At 40.0% G+C, this 17,965-nt stretch overlaps 1 protein-coding gene across 1 annotated transcript in view; it reads left to right on the forward strand.

The window, feature by feature from the left end:
* Positions 1–17,965, forward strand: part of gabbr1a (gamma-aminobutyric acid (GABA) B receptor, 1a) — a 65,352-nt gene that overhangs the window by 3,905 nt on the left and 43,482 nt on the right. The window contains 4 exon segments of the mRNA XM_034112863.1: positions 2,702–2,840; positions 6,078–6,263; positions 9,030–9,047; positions 15,652–15,812. Of these exon segments, the coding sequence (XP_033968754.1) occupies positions 2,702–2,840; positions 6,078–6,263; positions 9,030–9,047; positions 15,652–15,812 (504 nt within the window).

Consider the following 17,965-nt stretch of genomic DNA (forward strand, 5'->3'; position numbering starts at 1 on the left):
CATGTGAAAACGGTTGTAAAGTAAACATTAGGTTGCGTTCCTCAGAGGCCTGTACTACGAAGCCGGATTTTCCTAACCTGGATATGTTGGAGTTAGCCGGTTGGCCCAATCCAAAACATACGCGCTCTGGCTAAACTGTACTACGACGCTGGTTATCAAGTGGATCGCTCAAGCCAGCCGTGTCCTATCTAGTTAGGTGCGCGTTCACATGAAAGGGGTGGTATTTGGAGCATTCGACCAATCTCAAACACGGACAAGCGTACTGACAGCGCAGCGTCATACTTCCTGAATGAAAAGTGAACTTTAATATTAGTCAAATATGAAGAAGTTAAACTTTAAACATCCATGACTTAAACACTTTATCCAGGATAAAAGCCACATAGCTGCACCTGCAAGGTGAATACAGCTGGTAAAAGAAAAAGCGTTTGAATGCGTACATTAACAGGTTTATGAAATCACTGCCCCGTCCAAGACACGAGTGGATCTGACTTTAATTACATTTGACTCGAGTGTTTCGTCAACTTAATGTGTTGCTTAAAATAATACTTCTGCATACATTATGTGAAACTGTGAGTGTTGCACGGCCAGATACGGCTCAAGAAGCTGACTCAGATAAGGAAATATATGATACATTATGATGTGATATGATATGAATGATAATGGGACACATCGACGTCTGCACTCACAGTGCCGCGGACTGTACTTAATGTTACTCTGATCCGGTTACTTATGTTGTGGCAGATATTTAAGTAAGCTTTCTTAACGCTAATGTTATAATAGTCAGATTGCTCTGAAGATGAGAGGGGATATTCTATTAATTTTCACGTTCACACAGTCAGTTGATTTTTGCCGGCCGTCTTTCCTGCAACGGCAGTTTTTCTGTATTTCCTCTATCCTGTAATATGACTTGATAGCTTTAAACTCCGCACACGGAGCTCTGATTGGTCAGCAGGCGGTGCTTTCACTGAGTTGATCTCTTAGCCTGCAACCTAACCTCCTCCCGAGGAGGTTAGCTGCTCAGCATAAGTTACCATGGAGATCTAGCCCGCTAAAAAGAGAACCAGCGTCGTAGGACCGGAAAGCCTGAGTTTTCCCTGAAGTCAGCCGGCTAAGCGAAAATCCGGCTTCGTAGTACAGGCCTCAGGTGGATGGTTTTACAAATCTCGCTAACCCTTGCTAGCTTGCAAAATGTTACCTAAATAAGCTTTGATACAAAAGTGCTGTGGATTATTAGGCTACTCCAATTGACGAGGGTTAGGCCAACTTTAGCTAATGATACAACACACTCTCACGGCATTTTGTGTTATAGTCACGAAATTAATCTATTGATTTCGCCATTTTTTTCGTGTCACACAGAACGATTTCAAAAAGCAATGTAAATAATAACAAATTAGAAGGAAAAACAGATAAAAAAAAATACAGATTTCAGTATTCTGACACAGAACGATTTTAGAAGCAATGTATTTCTATTGGTAGTATATGTTTCGTGCCTGCACCAAATAATAACAAATTAGAAGGAAAAAAAAGATGACAAAAAATACAGATTCCAGTATTCTGAGGCTCTGAGCCCCATTTCTTTCCCTCGCGGACGGCAAAAAAACTCCGACATTATACAATTTAAAATAAAAGGGATAGGGTTAGGCTTAGGGTAAGATATTGAGGAAGAAAATGTTTTTATGAACTACACAGCTTCCGGTCTTCCAAGACCCGACCGGACAAAGAGACGTGGTGCAGGCACGAAACATGCTACCAATAGAAATACATTCGTTTAAAATCGTTCAGTGTTCGGTGATCGTTCAATAGATTAAATTAATTTCGTGACTATAACACGAAATGCCGTGAGACTGGGTTGAATGATATCATAACATTGCCTAATGATAACGGCCATGAAGAATAGTAGCTATCTTGCGTTGTCAAAACATCAGCTGGAATTATTATTACACTATCAGTTATAAGTAAGTTGCATTACTTTATTAAAAGAAGAGTTGAACTTTTTGACACATAGCCTACCCTTTTGGCTTTCTTGCTGACATGAAAGGATTGTCTGCTCTAAAAATGTTGCTTAGCTTAGCTATCTTGAACTATAGAAAGATCACAGCAGATAGAAACAGCTGACCTGACTCCGTCCAACAAAACGTGTGTCAGACATCCAGGTGAAGAAACTATACACTTTTGAGTGAAGAGGGACTTTAAAGCTCACATAATTCTAATTTATTCTATAATGCAGCAACATATCTAATTATAAAAGAGACTGGTGAAGTTTTAAAATGTAAGAAGGAACAAACCATGTCAAACTGAGCTGTTTCTGTTTGCAGCACTCTAAGCATATGCACAGTGAATGCATATGAAGTGTTAACATAACGCTGTTCAAACGGCTTATGTCCCCTCCTTCCCCAATCAGAGAGAAGCTGTATTTCAGAGTTTGACAGCCCAACGATTCACACAATATGGCCATCAAATGTTCCATCTAGTAAAACTTTATTGTCACAGCCACATGGCACTAGATCATACTGCATTGAGAAGGACTGTAGTGGGACCCTGAGTGGATAAGGGAAAACTGGTGTGAGAGAGCATCAATCATGCTTTAATTTCTGTCTCTCCTCCCCATCTCTCTCTCTCTCTCTCTCTCTCTCTCTCTCTCTCTCTCTCTCTCTCTCTCTCTCGCTCTCTCTCTCTCTCTCTCTGTTTGTTTCTCTTACAGATCCGCAGTGTGCAGATCCTCCCTGTGGATTATGAGATAGAGTACATCTGCAGAGGAAACAGGGTGATTGTGGGACCTAAGGTCAGGAAGTGCTTACCCAACGGCACATGGACGGACTTGACGCTGCACAGCACATGTTGTGAGTCCTTTTTTGTCTGATTCTCACATCCTTTTTACCACAACCTTCACCTTTCCTCATCTGCACATGATCAAAGACAATTCTCCCCTGATCAAAGAGGAAAGTATAAAATAGTGTGCAACCTTATCTGGGACTGGTGTCATTTTTAACTGCAGTAAAATAAAGTAATGCAGTCTTGGAAGAAGCTTACATGAAATCAACCGCAGCTTTTACATGTTGTTTCTTTAAGACACAATACTGACATATATCACCTTTTAGCTAGATAGAGGGAACTTGTTTGCAAACAGTTGATTATTTCACATCCAGCAGTTAGAGAGCAACATTAGCATTCATTTTGGGTCATGTTTGTGTCCACACACTCTCTCTCTCTTTTGGTCTCCATTTGAACTCCTGAGGGAAAATCTGGCACTTTAGCTGCTAAATGCTCCACTTTGTTCCCAAGTTGGTCTCCAATGTACCTAAACATTAAAGTTGCCGCTTGGCAGCTAAACAATTAGCTGAAACTCGCCATTAAGCTTTGTAAAGCCAAAGGAGAGCGGCAGATTCAGGGGATCATTCTCTCTAGGTTCATTACTTACACAATGTCTTTTTAATGCATTGTTAAAAATATAGATAATTAAACGTTTAAATGGTTGGTGTCATTATTAAGCTATCTGATCAATACAAACAAATCTTATAATGCAGAAGATGGTAAGTCGTAGATAATTGTAAAAGACCGCCATATTTCTTTGTATGAAGTTGAACTATATTCCTGACCTGGTAACAATATTTTGGATATTGCAATAATATATGGAATTAAAAATGATAGCAGACAGTTATCTCTGATAACCAGACACAAACCGGTCACATCATCGACTAGGAGTCCGTGATTGGACAAATAGAGATCAAATAGACTGTTCACATTTGCACCCCAACAAACAGTTTTGAACTGGGTGGGATTATGTTGTCACACATTTTGTTTGAATAATAACACATTTTTTCAGTGAAATTGGTCTTCTGCTGTTAAGGGGACATGCCCCCAAACCACAGCTTGTAAACATGCTTTGTGTTGTTTAATTCTGATCTATAAAGGTTTGTTATTTTGCTGAGTTTTCCTGCTGAGTGCTGATTGGCTTTTTCAGATGTTGTACTCTAAGGTATGTGTGCCTAATGAAGGGCTATATAAAGAAAGTCATGCTAATGTGAATTGATCTTTGAAACCCCCGTAGAGAATAGTTTGGGCTGATGCTTGCTGCGTATTGACTAGAAGTGCTTACTTGGGTTATGGTTAAAGAAGAAAAGAGCTAGCTTGCTTAGCTTCAACATGTGTTACTTTGTATCTGTGTGTATGATACGCAAGTCCATTAGCTATACACTTATTCTAGTGTTGAAGCGGTTTAACTGCTTTTACAAAGATTAAATGTGTGTTTTAGCTGCAAACTTTGCCTGCAAGCCAGTATTTTCTTGAATAGCGAAGCTGAAATGTAATTTCTAATCAGATCATATCTACACCGCCTGTGCAAATACTGAGAATAAGGCCAGATATCCAATCAAATCCCTGTTCTATCTCCTGTTTTTGTTCTTTCAGTTCACATTTAACATCAGTGGAACTTATTTTTCCCGAGAGAATATTCTCTAAAGCAGGATTTTGGTTTTCTCTGGCTTATGTAAGAGCTCAAGCTGCAATGTGCAGATTGGAGTTTTATTATGTGTTTGCATGCTGGAAGGAAGATTCAACAACTCAGCAGCTAAACAAATGATATTCAAGAGCTTAGCCGTTTTGTCAGAAAACCCAAACTTAGAGAAATGGAGGCTGTAACATAGCAAGTTTACACACTCAGGCTTATGTGTGGCACAATGTTTCCTACTGGTAACTAAGAACAAGGAGAATGTTCACAGGGCGTTAACGACGTTTTACATTGTGTCTGGTTTGCAATCATTTGTCAGAGGTCAAGCACCTAATCGCTTATTTGTGTTTTACCAATTGCTTGTTCACATTTCAGAGAAAGCTTTTATCTTATTCATAATTCATAATTCTTACACAGTTTATAAATAACTCTTCATCTCTTTTGTTGACCTCTTGCTTTCGAATCATATTGATAATCAGAATCTGGTTGACTGCCCAGTAGGCTTCGACATACAATACTCTAATTTATTCTGGTCTATTGGTACATAACATAGTTAGCAAAGTAAGCGCATTTAATAGTAGAACAATCGAGAAACATGAAGACTAGAAGAAAAGGCATCTAAAATATGAAATTCGAGTCCTTAAAAAGAATATTTACCAATTTAGTCTATTTTTTTTACTTGTATATTATTATTGTATTTATTTTTCGTATATGAACCAAATAATCTTTGGTTTAATTTTTTCCAACTGTCCAGTATTCAACATTACTTCCTTGTGATTCTCTCCTGCAACTTGATTGGATGCTGTCTGTTTTATTCAAACGTAATGGATCAGAGGAATAAAGTGTGGACCGTTATCATTTTTGATTCAGTAAATATAGGAAATGATTTGATTCATAGCCTGTTTCTACATTACATGTCACTTGTTAGACACTTTGATCCAAAGCGACTTACATACATTCAATACTGTGGGCAATCCCCACAGGAACAATTAGGGGTGAAGTGTCTTGTCCAAGGACACAGCAGAATGTTGACTGCAGCGGGAATCGAACCAGTGCCCCCGTGATTCGAAGATCAGCGCACTACCACCTTCTAAACAGAATTATTTTGTAATCTTAATACTTAACTCACAAGTCATTGTTAAACTCCCAGACAATTGGCAAGTGTTTTTCTCTTTTTTCAAATCATTAAAAATAGCTTGTTGATACTCAAACAATGTGGAGCATTTAGCTGAAGGAGAAGAAGGGAGACTAAAAAACAGACTTTTATCGGGTATCCAGAAAAATACGAGTCTAAATTCATATCTGCTCGGTTGGTGTCTAACTACATGTTCACCATAATGTACGTATATGTTAATGTTGGGTTTACAGCTTGTTCTGCTGGTCCCAAATGGCTTCAATAATGTATCAAGTTAGCCTATACTAGCTATTTGACTTCCTTTACCTCATACATACATTCTATGGGCTAAACTCATTGAGATTTTTGACAACCAATAACATTAATTCCCCATCCAAAGTGTGTTTACCTCTGATAAATATGAGTGCAACTGCAGCTCCTTCCCCCAGTTATTCTACCTCTGTATAACGCTCTGTGTCTGTGCCTCTCTCTCTTTGTGGTGCTTCTGGTTCTCAGTGCTGCTGTGCCCGCGGGTGTGGACCTCCCTGGAGAACGGCCGGGTGACGGTGAAGCCCCCCGGGCCGCCGGTGGAGGGCACGGTGCTCCACTACAGCTGCCACGCCGGCTTCATCCTGGAGGGCAGAAACATCAGCCATTGCACTAAACTGGGAAAGTGGGACGCGCCTAAACCCACCTGCCTCTGTGAGTTCCTAAACCCAGTGGGACTAAATGAGATTTTAGACTTTTAAAAACAGCAGAATTAGGAAAATGATGTTGTCTGCTGGGATGTCATTTACTGTCTCAGCAGGCGAAATGACAACACAGACTTAATTAATGATACTTATATTATCAATGCAACCAGTAAGAAGTACAGTCAGCAAACATGTATACCACAATGACCACCTTTGTATAAATGTTTCTCATATAAATTAAGTTATATCCATCATAATAATGAATAGCGACTACATCTATTTAAAACATATTGGGGGAAGGTGATTAATTGTGTCATAAGAACAAATGATTTATTTTTTAACCACTTAGGTATAGAAAAAATATATAATTTTATTTGAAAAAGCTGAAACCATTCCATTAAAAATAGACAGAGAAGTAATCTGCAACTGTTTTGATTATCGGTCAATTATGTCGGTCAATTATTCAAGCAAAAAACAAATGCCAATCCTTCTCTGGTTCCTGCTCCTCAAATTTTTCTTTCTTTGTCATATATGATACTTTTTTTGAATATATATTGTACACTTTAAATAGATAGACATTAAGAAATCGTCTACAATTAAAGATTCAGGTATATAAAAAAGTGTTTTCAAATAAAACATAAATAGTAGATGTCTATAATTATATCTAAAATGAGGTATCTTAAAACAAAGAATAAACATTCAAATGAAAAGTCAACCAACTATATCAATCTTAAATGTATCAATATGCATTTAGTTTTTTAGTTTTTTGTTGAAAGGGTTTGTAGAATTTGAAATAAGAGAAGAATTGAAGTCTTGGTAGGACTTGTGTAAAAATGACCGGCGAAATGTGCAAGATGTGTCATGTAACTCAAAGATGTACTTTTATATTCCAAATGGTGATAATGTCGTTAGCAGTTGAAATAGTTAGCTGAAAGTATAGCTGATGGATTAACGGCTTTTAAAGTTTACTTTCAAACTTCAACTAGTAGAAGTAAGATCGCTGACGGTTTAGTTGTATGACGAGATGATCAAATATCCCCTTTTTCTACACTGGTAAACAATAAAGGGGGTCCAGGGCTATGGAGTCACCTCGCACCAATATGTCTGGAAACCACTACACAACATTTCATTAACTCAGTTTTACTTACGAAAAAAGGCAAATTCCTTTTTTATTAAAACAGATACGATTTGTCAATTATGAAGATTTCCTTTATAATGAAAAACGTTGTGACAAAGATTAAACCCATTTCAATCACTTTCTCTTAATATACACTTTTATTGTTAACAAAGCTATACTGTCGAAGTTATAACATAAACCAATTGAAAACACGGTTAAGGCTGCTTCTTCATCTTTGAGAGCTTTACCAGCAATTTGGAAATAAACGTTTCCCGTGTAGTAACATCCCATTAAAACTTTTAGCCTATTCAAGTTTTGAATATATATTTTTTTAGAGCTACATTGCTCATATATGATACTGCTGAGCTTCATGTTCTGAGTTGATGAGATAAAACAATCAATTCAATCGATCATAACTGCTAAATATAATTCGCCTTTTTACAATTGTCTGACATTTTGCAGTTGATCAATAATCTATGATAACCATGATTTAAAGCCCCAGTAAATGCATTGCAATCCCTTACTTTTTTTTTTATTGGCTGTAATTTTCACTGTATTCAAAAAAAGGAATGAGTCCATTTCATCACACGGACGTGGCTGCCTCACAAAAAAAATGGGCACACGAGGCTTTAAAGATAATTACAAACACCTGCTCTCCCAACGGTGGAACACGGTTGCTAGGCAGTAAATGATCCAACCAATCAGAGCGTAATCCACAGAAGGTAGTTTGTACCGTTGGCACAGGGAAGTAAATTGAATAAGAACTGGAATAAACTTTATATATAAATGGATAAATACTCAATGACTGTAGATGAGAGAGAGTGTGTGTGTGTGTGTGTGTGTGTGTGTGTGTGTGTGTGTGTGTGTGTGTGTGTGTGTGTGTGTGTGTGTGTGTGTGTGTGTGTGTGTGTGTGTGTGTGTGAGTAGATATTTGTGATTTCATCGACACTAAAGAGTGTTCTTCTCTTACAACAGTTGGCCCGTCTGAAAAGATTTGTCCAAATTAGAGCAAAGCAAAAAAAAAAAATATTACACACATAGATGAAACAAAGAACTGAAAGAAACCAGATCGCCAACTGGTCCTATGAGGGGTTGGCATGGCAACTAATAAAGTTGCTATGGGAATGGAAGTATTCAAAGGGATGAAAGAGGGAATTATCAGCACAGTCGGACTGAAAGTAGCCGACTTATTGTATAAGTTAATGCTCTTCATTCATGTTTTACCTATAATTTACTCTGTTTAATTATTCTATGTAAGATATTCTACGGTACTTACACTGTATACAAATATGAGATTTAAAGGTCTATTTTCATGCTGTGCCTGTAAAATATCATTGCGTTACATAACTGCCACAGTTAGGAAGCTCCTGCCAGAAAATGACTGCTCAGCACCATCTAAAACTCTGCATTTCTCAGCATAACTACGATGTTGTGTCACTGCCATCTAGTGGAGGGAAATAGAATGAATTTCAAGGTTTTACTGCACCAAATCTACAAATGATACATTATGTAGGTGAATTATTCAGTTGTTAAACTCCAGGACTTTCCATTCAATGCTGAAGCATAATGATGTATTCTGCCTAGCTTACTGTTCTGTTTCCACATGCATCGTGTTTTTTAACCAATCTTTCTTTTTCCTTCTTATTCTGCCGGCCAAAGATGACAGAAACTACACAGGTATGGATATTTGTATTTCCCTTATCACGCTATAATGCATGCTAACAAAATCCTACTACACTTCAATCAATCGGTAATAATGTATCCTTTTGTATTTAATGTGACATATTGGGCAAGCAAGTACCCAGTCAACATCCACTCAAATGACGCGGAAAACATCGAGTTGCTGTCGTGAAACATTTGTACGACGTAAACCTCGTATAACATTACATTTCAAAACAAAGACTATTTTATTCTCTCCGAAGCTAGATGATAGTATTATAGAACATGAAACGACTCACCCAGATCTCATTAGACTGTCTTTTGTTCTTCAAGGAGACGTTTTAAACCAGTTTAGCTAATGTTAATCTTTCTGAATGCAACTATGCACAAAAGAACATTTATTTATTTTAAGTTTGCTTCACATGAGGCTTTCAATTTTATGCTGCAGATGTAATGTGTACTGTCGGCACAAGAGGGCAGCAGCAGCCTAAAACACCGACAAGAGGTTGTTTTGTAATGCAGCTTCAAACCCAGCTGGAAAAATCTGACTTAACCGGTAAAGGAAATCTTCTTCAATAAACCAATTAAAAAGAAATACCTGCTCTGAGAGACATGATTACTGAAGTTGGTAACTCGGTTAAACAAATGAGTTTCATATCTAGTATTAGAACACTTACATATTAGCTGCCACCATTTCTTCATCACCTGTTTCCACCCCTGAGTATTGAGAAAATCCTTCTTTTATGAATCAAATCACAAGGGAGAAGATTAAGAGTATTTCATTTGCTCATAGGCATCATTAATGAGCTATAGTTTTCAACTCATCTCATCTACAGTAACCCTCTTATGTCTTAAGTTAATTATCATTCCTACGTTTTAATCAAATATTGGTATTGGTTTGTTTCTAATCGTTTTCGCTCAGCGCCTGCCCTCTGAAAAGACTAATAAGGGATTTTGAAAGAGGATAGGGGTGGGCAGAGAGTTTGTAACGATCCAGGTATACATATAATCAGGTGTTGAATATTCTGCTCACTTGAACATGCAGTGCTATTATACCTGAGGTTCTGTTGCTGTGATAAAACTATAAGAGTTAGCAGCAGGTTATTTCTGAAAATGTGCTCAGCCAGCCTTCCCTTTGAAAGAGAAAGGGTCAACAACTTCTACCAGTGCAGACTCTGTATCTGATCCCTGATGATGAATACATGTGCTACTGTTGCAGGATGGCTCTCCCTCTTGCACAGTTTCTGCACCACATTAGGAATTGACCAGATATTGAGCCATACACTCGCTACAAACCTTGAGAGGATCACAACACTGCACAGTTACTCTAATGAATTAGGCATGGACCTGTACCTCAGACACTGATAATGCACACGCACAATATGCACACTCACTAAACTCGATATATAGTTGCATGCAAGTAATCCCAGAAGTTTCCAAATGTCACGGACAGACTTGACAAACACATAATTAACAAAGCAGCAAAGAACAGTGTTTCCTTAAATAGATATTTCTATCTAGTGTCTCAGTGGTGACCTCCTCCTGGCTCTGTTCTCTCTCTTCCTCTCTCCACTCCATGTGCCATCACCACCCACTTACTGCCTCCTCAGCGGGAGAAAGGTTAATACCCTGCTCCTGTCTCTGTCTGCTCTACCCTGGGTCTGTGTGTGTGTGGTGTGTGTGTGTGTGTGTGTGTGTGTGTGTGTGTGTGTGTGTGTGTGTGTGCGCACGGAAATTCAGTAGGTTGCGTCTTTGGTTTCTGTTTCCTCCGAGTGCAGTAAAACAAAACCCCAGTGAAGGTACACAGTCAATTTCAACAAAGCCACATTACAAGCTGACAGTCTCATTTAATCTATGTTTACTATTGTTTGTATATAAACATGTATAGATATATTTAGATGTAGGGTTTACTCTGTATTTTTGTTATATTTAAAAATGCATGAGCTCTAACAGGAATTCAATCAAAAGGGTGTCATTATTGTAAATAGTCTTTTTTTTTTAATCTTTCTTTCAAAAACCAATAATAAGATAAGATGGAGCTTTATTAACCCCCGTGGGGAAATGGAGTCGTTTAAATAGCAACAGGGTGAGAATGAAAAACAGGACAGCACAGATTCACACAGATTAGAGATTAATAAAATGAAAGCCTTAAAATAAGAAATGAATTAAAATGAACATACATTCATAATGTCCATCTACTATTTTTTTATTTAGTAAAAAAAACTAAAAAGTACTACTGATGGTGGTCTGTTTTCCTCTTGAGATATATGTTACCCAGCTCCTTTTCTGGATATACATGTCTCAGACCAAGTAAAACATTATAATAGAGTGAAATGAAAACAGGAATAACAGCATTTGTTGGAATAATGCAAAAATAAACATTTAGTGCGTTAGGGAGTATTTACAGCAGCAGGACAGTGTCTCAGGGACTGACTCAAAATAAACTAAACTGCCTTTGTTGATCGTAATCAAAGCAGATAAAAGCTCATTGATGTGTTTTTAATAGTTTTTTGACAACTAAGGAACTGTATGGCACAGAGGGATGGGATATATCAGACTATTTTAACACAGACGGCGATATCACTTTTCTTTTCATGGGATTTGTTGTAAATGAGACAATGTTTTGCAACCCTAGTCGTTTAAAAGATGAGATTTAAGCGGTGCTTCAAACTTGGAATAAGAGTTATCTGTACAGTATGATGGGAACACTTTTAACCGGCAAACTTTTAATAAGCGTGAGCTGGTAGAGCTGGGAGTTGCCCCAAAAATGTAGTCAGAGAATTTAAAACATGTTACACAATCATTTCCTGATGGAATTTAAGCCTGGTGATAATTAATGTTTGAAGGGGACAACTACTGTTACAATATACTGTTGTGTAGCAAAAGCTATTCCCTTTTTCTGTATTATATAAATACAAAATACTCTTGGTTACCACATGTTGCTACGAAGCAATGCCCTAGTAGCAGAGTATTTTCACCGTCGAACAATAAACGTAGTCTTAACTCCCCTCCACCCTGATACTCGGGCACGATATATTACTCTAATAAAGGAGGTGCTGCAGAGTGTTGGAGGTAATGTGTGGTGTGCTGCTCCTGAACAAATGACGTAATGATGATACCGCATCGGAGATGGAGCATTTTACCGCTCGATGAACTGTTTTTACAGCGTGATGGTCAACATTATGCTCACATAATGCTGGCCCTGCAATGTGTAAATACAGCCACGTTTTCACCTTTGCCCATCTGGTACAAACAAAGCAGAGTAAGACCAAGACATAGAACATATTATGATATATTGTTTGACCAAAATCTCTCATCTGTGCACAAAGGAAATGGATTTGTACCGTCAGCAGTGTGGAAAAACCTTACATATACAAAATAGCAGCGTCCTGGGAATTGAAACGTTCTGATTGATTTTACACAATATATGTATTGTCAGAGTATTTTCACAATAATTTGGATTTCTCATGAATAACACGTGCTCTGCAGCTGGAGGAAAATATAATCTGGTTATTGTGTTAAAATGGTACAACTGTATCTTCCCTTAGGAAAACAGACCATTATCCTGAAGAATGGCCAGTGTGCAAACTGCAGACTCACAAACACACAAACACACACACACACACAGCACAAGGCCCTCGTTAAAGCGCCTCAGCAACATGTTACAGCGCTAATGCATCTTCTCCAGGCTCTGCCACAGCTAATGTGTGCTCTGAATGTGGCATTTGCCTCCACGGGGGTTATTAACGCGGCACTGCCCTATGCTGGTGCGTCTTGCATGTGTTGGCTGTAGGATTATGGAGCGCAAACAGCATGAAAGTTCACGGCTGAATAATTGATAGTGCGTTGGATGGGTCACAGGGTGGCAGCGAGGATGAGGAGGTGGAAGTTGAAGGCAAATGCCAGGCGATGATCACTACACTCACCTCAGCCTGTGAGGGCTTGTTAGCTGCTGTATCTGAATAGCTCTCTACATGGACATATCCAGATAATGAGATTTGGGTAATGAACCAGAGTTATATAATAGTCATATTCCACTGCCTAACTACGGAGCATTTTTAATTTAGAGTGGAGAAATAATGGTCTTCTTCTCAATTTCTGCAATAAGTAATTCTCAACGGGAACTTTAATACTGACATAACATTGCAATTAAAGCGCTTAAACAGGAACTACAGAAACATAAGCATGAAAGAGTAGTCAATAATCCAAATCCTGCTGTGTTGGAAATAGGAAAGTATTGTTCTTAGATGAGCTGTTAACCTTTATGTGTAACAAGTTTATTCTAGAAAAGGACTGTGATCTGTCCGTTTTAACTATAGGCTTAAATGTCACTGTGCCTGTCTCTATGTGCGTGCTTGTTTTTGTCAGAAGGTGTGAGCGCACGGTCGCATCACTTTGTGTGTCAGAGTTACACATAGGGACTGTGCTGGGTGCGAACAGAGGGTGTGAACAGGTGTGCAGGGAGTCCACTCCATCTCTAATCTACAATAACTCCATCATGGGTTCCCGAAATGAAATGAAATGGAATAAAATCAGCCATGATTGATACGGCCTGCCACGATTTTTTGCTGATTTCTCAAAGCTGCTTCTGTAGCATTTTATAGACTTGGCGGTGGGGAGGAGGAGGAAGAGAAGAATTAGCAGAGGTGGTTACAGAGCAGTTGCTCAGCGCTCCTGTGTGCCGGGCCAGTAAGCAAGTTATTGATTTGAAGGTCAAACAGCATGTAGCTATCTATGGTAGAACCAGGCTGAAGGTTACCTGTGACTAGTTTCAGCAGCATTTCAATGATTATACTTGATCGTGGGGTCCTGAGAGGGGAATCTGTATTGACAACATTTTCAAATGAGGTGGGGGATGAGGAGGGAACGGTGCTCACTTAGGAGGCAGGAAGTGTCTAACCATTTAATGTCATTGTTGCAGCCTGTAATCTTTGTTTCTACAACTTTGGGATAGGTTGCAATGGCATATATGCTCACACATTAATGTTACCTTAAGAATGGATTTGTTGATTATTTAACTTCTCTTCTAGTGCCATCTTTAGGTCAAATTACAAATATTCCCAATAGTTTGATATATGGCCAAATACCTGAAAAAAATATCATTACCAACCCACAAAATTAAGATGTTGAACATGCATCAACATCAGTTAGACTATTACATGTTATACAGTTGTCACATCTTTGTATTAATCAATATCAGAAAATATTCATCAATGCTGTGGTTTAGATTTCACCATATTGCCAAATCCTACCTTAACCTGCAAAGGAACAAATCGATGCTCACTTGGAGAAAACAAATCTAACTCAGGTTGTTTATTAGTGGTTAAAAACAAGGTAACGTCACTGTTATTTAGCCTCATGTAACCGGTGCATGGAGCAGGAATAGGCTCTGCAAGTGGTGCTAGTATAAGATGCCAAATACAAAGAAAGAAATGTGACAAAATGGGGTTGTGTGGCACTCGGATGGGTAAAACTGTTTTAAGTTAAGCGCAGCGTGTAACTCATTAGAACATCTTTGAGGAGATTTTGCCCAGAGCCCCCTCCCAACCACCCTCTCTCTCTTCCTCTCTCTCTCTCTCTCCTCTCTCTCTCATCTCTCTCTCTCTCCTCTCTCTCTCTTCTCTCTCTCTCTCTCTCGTCTCTCCTCTCTCTCTCGTCTCTCTCTCCTCTCTCTCTCTCCTCTCTCTCTCTCTCTCCTCTCTCTCTCTCTCTCTCTCTCTCTCTCTCTCTCTCAGCATACCCATTTCAGACTCTTGCTCTCTCTCTCTCTCACCTCCCTCTCTCACACACACTGTCAGCCTGCCGGTGCTGCAGTGGATCAGACGCAGAGCTCGGCGCGCCTGCTTTTCCGCGGCATATCGTCTCATCTGTTGGAATACGGCTGCGTTAAAAGGGGGAGATGCTGCCTGCTATTCCCGCTGCTTCAGCTCTCCCTCCACACTCCAGTTGATGCATTATTTGTGCGAGCTACTGCTCTAAATCAACACTCATTTGACCCGGTTGACGTGTTCGCGACGACTCCAGCGTCTAATCCGCGCGTCCTTTTTTTCGCGTAAACTCGTGAGGAAGGGATGCGCCGTCCAACATTCATGATTGAATAAAGGCAGAAATCGATACGTTAGTTTATATGTGGGATTGCATAGATATGAGTTGGACTGCAGGATTGACAACTTGACCGAAGAGCGTCTCGAGCCGGGCTGTAGCGTGTCCTCACATGGTGGCTAGTAAAGGCTGACTGAACTGTGTTTGACTTTGTCCCGAAAATATCCAGCATGCCATGTAAAATGAACCATACGCCGACTTTATAGATTAATCGTTTCGCTAAACACTTGCAATTAAAAGTAAATCGTTGGCTCACATATCTGCAAAACTCAACGTTGAACCCAACTCAATTCTGCGTAAAGGTGCCGGACACGTGTTGAGTTCACTTACACTTTAGTTCTCACATGAAATAAGATTGTCTCGGTTGTATCGCTGCAGCACCGGTTCATCTCACCTTGAATCATGCCGGTGATGTGGAGAAGTCCTCCGCGGGTAACTCGCACAGCCCGCGGGCAGGCAGTGTTCCTCCTTCGGGCATCTCTCATCGTCCTTCTCCTCCTCTGGCCACGGCCCTCCGCAGGCAAGAAGAAGCTGTATATCGGAGCGCTGTTCCCCATGAGCGGAGGCTGGCCCGGCGGGCAGGCGTGTATGCCCTCCGCTCAGATGGCCCTGGACCTGGTGAACAACCGGAGCGACATCCTGCCAGACTACGAACTGGAGCTCATCCACTACGACAGCATGGTGAGTGCATGTGGAGGAGAGTCAGAGGAGGTGCGCACTTAAGTGATGTGTGGTGTCATCCAGTGGGATCTAATCATCTGCCCCTCACATTACATCTTACTCTTTCTTTGTACTGCTGGATATCATTTTTCATCACATTTTCATTTTGATGCTTTCTTTTGAAACCATGATATCTGAAATGATTATATTCTCCATCCTGGTTTTTCTCAAATGCCACTTTGCCAAAACAACAGGACAGGTTCCCTTTTTCTTTTTTCAAGGAACACCTTTTCCCAAGTCACAGATCTCAAGAGCAGCTTTCATAACATTACATTACATTACATGTTACTTGCTAGACGCTTTTATCCTAAGCGACTTACTCAATACTGTGGGCAACCCTCACAGGAGCAATTTGGGGTGAAGTGTCTTGCCCAGGGACACAACGACATGCTGACTGCAGTGGGGTTTGAACCTGTGCTCCCCTGATCCGAACACCAACGCACTAACCCACTGCGCCACACGCCTCATAAAAAGGTCACCCTGCTGATCACTAACCCTCAAGTCCCCCCTCGGCTTTACAAAGGGGGGGCTGCCATGCCGTGTACAGGGCTGGCTTAGTGCTAAATGAACAAACACACCTCCTGCTTGTTGCTCATCAATCATTAATCATGGTGGTATTTTAAAATGTCAGCATTATCAGCCATAAATCCAATATCCGCCCCCTGACTGGTTTCATTTCCCCTCGCTGCCCCATATTACCACCCACTATATACTGACATATACTTTAATCAAAAAGCACATTGTTTATCTTAGTGAAGCTGCCTGTCCTCATTCTTATTCTGCAAGTTTTCCCCCCAAAAAGAAACCATTCTGCTCAACACCAGGATGAGTGGAGACGCATGAAAACAATTACTGGAGATCCCTCCTGTCTCCCCTCTTGAGGGTTATTATCAATCATGCTGCAGGACAGGAGCCTGGAGGGTGGCAGAGGCACCAAACAGTTAACTGTACTGGGACTGGTTAGAAATCTGCTACCAGCTTTATTCTGATTGGTGTACAAGGCTCTGCATTGGAATCCTGTTAAACAGAATAGCAGGGAGAGAGAGCAAATGTGAGTGTGTGTGTGTGTGTGTGTGTGTGTGTGTGTGTGTGTGTGTGCGTGTGTGTGTGTGATAGAAAGAGAGAGAGAGAGAGAGAGAGAGAGAGAGAGAGAGAGAGAGAGAGAGAGAGAGAGAGAGAGAGAGAAAGGGAGAGTTGGCATGGCAACACAGTTACTCTTGAAGCAAACCACAGAAACAAATAAGGTTTCAGCTCTGTGAAAATATGTGTGCAAATTCATATGCTGGATGTATGCAGAGCTGATAATACAGTGCATGCTTTATCACATTCTGTTCTGCATACACCTTGTTCCTTGCAATCAAATGCTAAACAGATCAAATGTGTGTCTGTGTGTGTATGTGTGTGTCCTGATTACAAGTGTACTGAAGCAGGCAGCTGCAGATATAGCTGCCATAAACATACAGATAAAGAAATGGCATGAACAGATTTCATAGGGATTGGGAAACATCACTCCTCGCGCTTCAGGAGTCAGTGGCGCCTCCGGCTCGATAAATAGATGCAGATCCTTTGAATAGAACAGCTCAAAGAGGCTGGTATAACATTGTGAGAGTGACGCTGGTTAATTCCTTGAATTAAGTCAAGGGGGAATTTATTGCTCCTGCTCTGGCTACAGTGTGTTTGGAATGATTTTTTTTTTTACCTTCTCATTGCAAACGCTTTTCACCTGGCTGGAATAGTAATGAGGATCTTACTCTCTGAGAGGCAGAAAAGCAATTATTAGAATAGGGATTAATTAGCTATGATATTTACATGCAGTTAATACGTCTCACTCCTTTCGAGTTGGTCACCTTGGGAGCCCCACTCGTTGTTTGACTGTGAGATTAAGACAAGGGCGTAACTGGCCCTTTGTTTGCTTGCATCTCAAGATCAAGGTTGGAGGAGCGTAATTATGCAGGAGGAACTTTTATTGCGTCTTTAAAGTCTATCAGTAATATTAAATACAACAAAGGCATTCAAGTTTGATATAGTTTTTCGGCAAACCTTTTGCCTTTAACACACATTCCCACACCAGTTCTTTACCATTTAGGGTTGGAGGATCAAGCGATGTCCTCAGC

Source organism: Trematomus bernacchii, unplaced genomic scaffold, assembly GCF_902827165.1.
Source record: "Trematomus bernacchii unplaced genomic scaffold, fTreBer1.1, whole genome shotgun sequence".
Classification (NCBI taxonomy): domain Eukaryota; kingdom Metazoa; phylum Chordata; class Actinopteri; order Perciformes; family Nototheniidae; genus Trematomus; species Trematomus bernacchii.